We start from the raw sequence: 7,287 nt of genomic DNA on the forward strand, positions 1-7,287 counted from the left end.
CTAAAAAGTTTTATGAAATTGTACATATAGAGATGTTCATATTTATAAAGGAGAGAAATATAAATACATAAATAAATAATGATAGAAAAACATTAAAACAATTTGTTGGCATATTATCTTGTGTTTGTGTTTTATTAAACAATAAAATAAAAAATAGTTGGCTAGGCTACAAAGAAAGAGAAAAAAATGAAAAAGAAAAAAAAAATGATATGATGAGTAAAACGGGAAGTGAATAAGAATGGAAGTGGATGAGTATAGATTAATTTATACTTTCGGTAAACTAAGGACGTTACCTGAGTTATTAAAATAGTTGACGTTATATACATAAATATTATTAGTTTTATGTATATATTTAAAAATTCCCCATAAATTATATCATCAAAATTATGATTAATTACGTAATATAATATAATTTGTTAAAAAAAGTAGTGTAATATAACATTCATAATATAAATTTATTTTCTATTTTCTTGATAATATATGTATCAATTTCACATTTTATATTTTATTATATTAGTGATTACTAATAATTAGAGGATACATATTTTTTTTTTTTATTTAAACGTTTATATATTACAATTATGTTTTACTTGGGACTCGAACCCAAGACCTCCAAGACACACACACCCACTTATGGCCACTTGAGCTAACCTCAAGTGGTTAGAGGATACATACTTAAATAATAATAAATTGTATATTCAAATTTATATAATCAATAATTATTTTTTACAATTATTTTCTATAATTTATATAGTTAAAAATTATTTATATTATTAGATAAATACTACGTTAATGTGATTAAATATATATATAATTTTTATAATTAATTTCTCTTTTTGTTTGCCATCAAATTTATGGTTTCGTTTGAATTTTACAAATAATTAATAATAAAATTAAAGAATAACACTAAATAATTTTTTTTTTTCTAAAAAAAGAAGAATACATATACTTTTTTTTCGTAAAAAGAAAAATACATATAGTTTATATAAAATATATATGGAGGAAAGTATCAATACAGAAGTGTATAAGTAAAAATTTTAATTAAATAAATTTTTATAAATACTTATAGTAAATTGGATTATATATCATATTTTTATATTTTGTTAAATTTTAATTTATATTAAAATATTATATATTTAGTTGTCCATAAAAATTAATGCTATATATAGTTTTACATAAAAATATTATATAAAATATAATTTAATATAATACTATACAATACAATATTATCTAAGACCACTTTGTACTAAAAACCTCAAACTCAAGTGAGGCTTTATATTTATCTAAAAAAAAAAAGTGAGGCTTTATATAAAAGCCCTTATTTTATATATGTTATTTTATTTTTTTATGTAATTTTTCTGCAAATAAACTCCCCCTATAAATAACAATATCCTCAAATTTCCGCTCGCATAGCAGGGGCACAAAATTGAAACGCCATTATTATCTGAAATGGCTACCTCTCTCGCTCCCAGCTTTCGCATATTATGTTCAGATACTTCTCCCTCCTCTTCTTCAGGTTCTTACACACTCAGAACCCTAGAAAAAGAAAAACTGAATTATGGCTTGCAATGTACCAATCTTTACTCTGTTAAAATCTTCGAACTTAATATATATTGTTCAAACTTTTCAGGCAAACGGTGCAAGTACGTAGGCCAGTCAGTTGTAAGCTATTCCCTTCTTTCTGTTTCGTATTTTCCCAATCTTGGTAATTTTACGAGGATTTTTTTATGTTTTTTGGGCAGCGGGCACTTCCTATACGGATATTATGGGTTGGCAAAAAGAGATCACAAGGAGCACAACTGGTTTTTGATGAGTATTTTGAAAAGATCAAGCTTTATTGCACTGTCAATGAAGTTCAGATACGATCAAATCCTAAAAATTCACGGTAATTTATGATTGAAATGTTCAGAATATACTGATATTGCTGTTAAATGATATTTTAAAGTTTAGATTTTTATTAAGCTTCTTCTCTAAACTCGGTATGTGTAAGTATGGCAAAGGACTGGAATTCGTGTAAATAGCTTTGAAAACTCTCTGTGAATTTAGTCTACGTTAGATTGGATTATGCGTTAATCAACTTAGGACCAGGGTGGCCCTAAATAATGTTTAACCATGTATCTATGTATATGCGCGTTTGTATAGGTTAGAATTGATGTCGTTATAAATGTTGTGCTTTGTAGTGATTGGAAGGTTCAGGTTGAGGATGAAGACAATGCTGTCATGAATCTTATCAGGCCTAATGATTGGGTATAAACTTACTTTATTCACCAAATCGAGATATTTAGCCACTGAGAATTGCTATGGGTAGTTAAGTACATCATCTTTGAAATACAACTAATACAAAAATGTGTGTGGCACCATCATCATGGTGCTTTGTACTGCAATTAATAAAAACATGTGTGTGCAGATATCTGTCATTTGTTTTTTCATGGATAGATAGTTGAATCTACTTTAATTTAAACTATGTATTAAGGAAGAATTGCAACTTGTTGGTTACTTTAAACATCTTGCTGATTGGAAACTTCATTAATCACCAAACAATTAATTTAAAGCTATTTAGCTAATGAGAATTGCAATGGGACATCATCTTAACAATACAACTAATACAATAATGTGTGTGGCACTGTCGTCATTAGTGCTTTGCTCCACATTTAATGTGTGGGCTTTTATCTGTCGTTTGGTTTCATGGATAGATAGTTGCTATATATTGAAGAAGAACTACATCTTGTTGCTACACATCCTATATTGTTATACGTGCGTGTGTAGGTTGTGCTGTTAGATGAGCGTGGCCGAGATTTGGGGTCCGAGGAGATGGCAGACTTATTGGGAGATGCAGGGAATACAGTACGAACTATTATCATTCTAAATACTATCTCCTTTTCTTTCATGATAATAAAAGAAACAGCTTCATTTTTGTCCTTGTCAAAATATATCAATTACTTGAAATGCTTGGTTCCTCTTGTTCTTTCTTTGTTGTGTCTGGTAACAGCTTGCATTTCTATCGTTGAGATAACCATGTAACATCTATCTGACTTTCACAATGGCTACCTCATTGGTTATCATGATGGGATGGCATATTTATATCTTGATAGTGGTGGTGTACTGTATTCATTTAAGCTGTTAAGGTATAAACTGTGGCTTTGCATCTATGAAGCTAATATCTTGGAGTTTGTTTTGAACCAACAGGATCAAAGATTGACTTGATAATTTCCATCTAGCTATTATGGCAACTAGCTTCTAAATTTAAAAATTACTATAAAAATTAGATACTTCTGACTAAATGTCAAGAGTACCAAATTATAAAGCCATGGATATTTTGTTTACTGCATGCTGAAACTTGTGTGGTCATTATAATATTAAAAATTATTATTATTATTTAATACACTTTGTAGGGAGCTTCGGGATTATCTTTTTGCATTGGTGGACCTTATGGCCATGGTCAACGATTGAGGGAACGTGCCAACTTATGTATAAAGTTATCATCCATGGTCTTTAATCATCAGATTGCTTTACTTGTTCTTGTGGAGCAGCTTTATAGGTACAAACTTTCATCTCCTTTCAAAATTGAGCTCTCCAACGGTGTTTACTTGCCTACTTGGTATTTGTGGTATGTTTGTTAGAGATTGATGATACTTTTTATGTATGCCATTTTTTTGTTGGTGGCTCCTAGTATGAAAAATGGGACATTATTCTTAAACAACTATTGTCAGTTAGCATGAAGTCATGAACAACTGATCATCTCTTTGCAAAAATAAATGACCTTTCCAAGAGGGTTTGTGGCATCTGCTTATCTTGAAAACATGATGTCAGACTTGAATCTTGGAATTATAAGGGGAAGAGAGATGAGAGTTTGTTACCTACCTAAAGCTAGCAGATTATTGTTAAATGCTGCTTATTAATTCATAAGGCTAGGGTAAAAACATGTTTCATGTACGGTAGGGCTGAGTATTTAAATTACTTTACATCTTTGGTGAATGGCTAGAAGAATGTATCATCTTAAGGAAGAAGCAGAATAGTATTGCATCCTTTCAGCTGTTACAACTTACTATCCAGAAACAAACGGTTTTATCATGCTTTCTTCATTTTCTCTTCATTTAATTACTTAAATCAATACATGATTTTTGTGTTTGACTTCAACTTCAGGTCATGGACCATTCTAAAAGGACAGAAGTACCATCATTAGGATTTTTCGTTCACAGCACCACAGTAACAGATGGGCAGGGCACTCCTTCCTTGTTTTGTGAAGCTCACCACGAAGCTACAGGTAGGGTGTAACATATGCTATTTTTTTGGCTTTTGTAGCTCGCTATTTACATAGATTAATTTTTTTTAGGTGATTTTATCACTGGATCAAACAATGCAAAGGCTGGAAATAGTGACCTGTAGAGGGTAACAATAGAATTAGATTAAATATGGCTGCTTACAGATTCACTCTATTCTTGTATAACAGCTTTTGAAGTTCTATCTTATACGGTATAAGAGTTGGAGCAGTTGAAGCTTCTCAGAAATTTTTGATACCGAGCCAAGCAGTTTTAGCAGCCTGTTGAGATCACAGACAACAATTTTATAGATTGTAATTTTAGTTGTTGATAACATTGTGTTCAGTTTGTGCAATCTTTTCCCAAGAAAGAATTTGAATTGATGGCTGATAGGGAGTTTAAATCATGAGAGATAATGAATTTTTGTCATGTTTTGAAGATTGTGTAGATGTTGTGAAGGCTGCTGTTGTTTGCCACCCTGCACTAATCTAATCTTTTAAACAAAACATAAAACCACAGTTAAACAAAATGAAATAAAGAAACTTAAATTAAAATAAAATAAAAATGAGATGGAGAGAGATTAAAAAGTAAGAGAGTTTGACAAAAATTTGTGAGACAGTGTAAGGAATATAGAGGGAGCGACATCGTGTGATCATCGACGATGGAGTTAGGTGGTACCAGAGTTGTGCGATAGTAGTTGTGGGTGAGGAGTTGCGTGATGCATCAAAGTTGCTTCACAACAAGCGATGGAGCTTGGCAACGTTGGTATCAGAGACACAGGTTTAGGGTTCAATTTTTGTTTTTTGTTTAGTTTAGTCTCATATTTTGTTCTATCTCTCTGGATTTTATTAATTTTTTTGATGTTTGTTAGCTCCAATTGATTGTCTTTGACTATTTGTATTCATTTGTTTGGGTTGAGATGGTTCTTTAGTGATGTTTAATTTTTTTTTATTATTATTTATTTAATAAACAGTATATCGATTAAAGACTACCCATTCAATACATGAATAAGAGATAGGAACCTCACCTTTCTATAACACTTCATCATCATATTTGCTTCAGCCTTTTTTTAAGATTGATTTAGCCTAAAGAATTTGACACGTGAAAGAATTACATTCAAATAAGGGTATAATCCTCTCACTTTGAGCCATTTATTGAAAATTTACCAATTAAAGCCAGTTCATTTGGCTTGAAAGAAAAGAAGAAACAAAGAAAGAAAAAGGAAATTTTTACCCAAGACCAAGATTTAGAATCTTTCAAAAGCAAGAGGGAAAAGGAAGATAAAAATGTTTGCTTCTCAAGAAAGGTGGATATTCTATTCTTTTCTTTTCCTCTTCCTCTAGGCAAGGAGTAAAAAAGAAAAAAGGATGTTGTTCACAACTGTAAGTCTGTAGCATATATGAACATATATAAATGGGTTGAAGACTGATGAAATATAAATAGAATTTCAACGTATTATATTTAGTTAATATATTAGAAAAAATCATAGCTTAAAAAGTATTAAAGCTCCTTTTAAAAAAATATATATATTAAAAAGGTAGCACTCATATTTTATGATAAATGTTATTTATAGTGTCTGATACTCTTGTGAAATATGATATTATTATTGGTGTAATTTAATATCAATTATTTTAATTTAATAAAAATTATATAAAAAATTACTAACTAATTATAAAATATTATGTTTTAAAAGTAGTAAGTACTTTTTTTAAAAAAAGGAAAGGAGTAAGTACTTTAATACTAGGGTTGTTCATAAAATAGCCGATCCAATCTAATCCGCACGATCTAATCCAATCTAATCCGTAAAGTGTAGATATTCGCACTTGTGCGGATTAGATTGAATTGGAAAATTCAAATCTGCACTTGTGCGGATTGGATGTTGATTGACATGTAAAAGTAAGTGATTCAATCCAATCCACACTTATTTATAAAAAAATGAAAAAATTATATATAAATAACATTTTAATGTAAAGAAAATAGTAATTTAAAAGTCTAATGCATATAATACAATTATATTGTAAAACTTAATAGATCAAATATATATTTTATTCTTATATATATTTTAGGTGACTATTCAATGGTTACATTTTTATTGTAACCATCATGGTTATATTTTTCTTTTACCTGTAATAGCAGGTTACTAATAGGTAAACATTTCTTTTTTAGACTTAATTAATTATTATTAACTATTTCCTTAAAATATTTAATTAAATATTTAACAAAACCTCTTTTAACAATTAATATTTATAAATATTTTTTTATTTATATTTAAATCCTTACTCTAATTATTTTAACAATTAAGCTATTTAATTATAATATTTATAATAAAATTTATTTTTTTACAAAAATTAAACTTCTTTTTACACAAATTAAAATTCTCCTTATAATAAATTTTTAAATAATTAATTATTTTGTTACAATTAGATGAACTAAGTAGGAGACCTCTAGCTAGTCAATCGATAACAAGTGTAGCCATTTTTTTAACAAAAATTCTTCAACTTATTTTACTTTTTACTTTTTAAATATTTAAATAAAAAAATTAAATAATTAAGTGTAATAATTTAAAATTAAGATTACAAGTATAATAAAATTTAAAGTATGAAATTATATGTGTATAATTTAAATTATAAAAAATTTTGCTATAAAATTTTAAATAATTTAAGTGCAAAAAAATAAATTGCTGAAAGATCCTTATATAGTAATAAATTGCAAAAAATTAATTAATAATTATAATTAATTTAATTTTAAAATATAATTAATCTTAATTAAATTTTTATAAGGAAATAAATTATTAGGTTACTTTCAGGTTACAAGTTATTTATTATTTATTTTTATTTAATTTCTAAATTAACCACAACCATTCAATAGTAATCCAATGGCTTAAAAAAATGTAACCATGATGGTTACAATAAAAATGTAACCATTGAAACCTCTTCCATATATTTTTCTACATACAATTTAATATAAAATTAAATATTTTTTATACATATAATTTTTTTTCTTCTTTTGAATTTGTTATTTGTTATTT

General features: G+C 27.8%; 1 protein-coding gene across 3 annotated transcripts; it reads left to right on the plus strand.

The window, feature by feature from the left end:
* The first annotated feature begins 1,362 nt into the window (after positions 1–1,362).
* On the plus strand, positions 1,363–4,713 carry LOC115697453 (putative RNA methyltransferase At5g10620). 3 transcript variants are annotated; one of them, XM_030624477.2, is made up of 8 exons: positions 1,363–1,516; positions 1,631–1,662; positions 1,743–1,885; positions 2,181–2,247; positions 2,767–2,844; positions 3,393–3,538; positions 4,144–4,264; positions 4,334–4,713. In XM_030624477.2, the coding sequence occupies exons 1-7, from the start codon at positions 1,450–1,452 to the stop codon at positions 4,181–4,183; spliced, it is 573 nt and encodes a 190-aa protein (XP_030480337.1). In that variant the 5' UTR covers positions 1,363–1,449; the 3' UTR covers positions 4,184–4,264; positions 4,334–4,713. The 3 variants fall into 3 exon arrangements, with proteins under 3 accessions (XP_030480337.1, XP_030480328.1, XP_030480345.1); XM_030624468.2 differs by having other exon boundaries at positions 4,451–4,713; XM_030624485.2 differs by having other exon boundaries at positions 1,631–1,643; positions 4,451–4,713.
* Positions 4,714–7,287: the final 2,574 nt, after the last annotated feature.

The sequence above is a fragment of the Cannabis sativa genome, chromosome X (genome assembly GCF_029168945.1).
Source record: "Cannabis sativa cultivar Pink pepper isolate KNU-18-1 chromosome X, ASM2916894v1, whole genome shotgun sequence".
NCBI classification, from domain to species: domain Eukaryota; kingdom Viridiplantae; phylum Streptophyta; class Magnoliopsida; order Rosales; family Cannabaceae; genus Cannabis; species Cannabis sativa.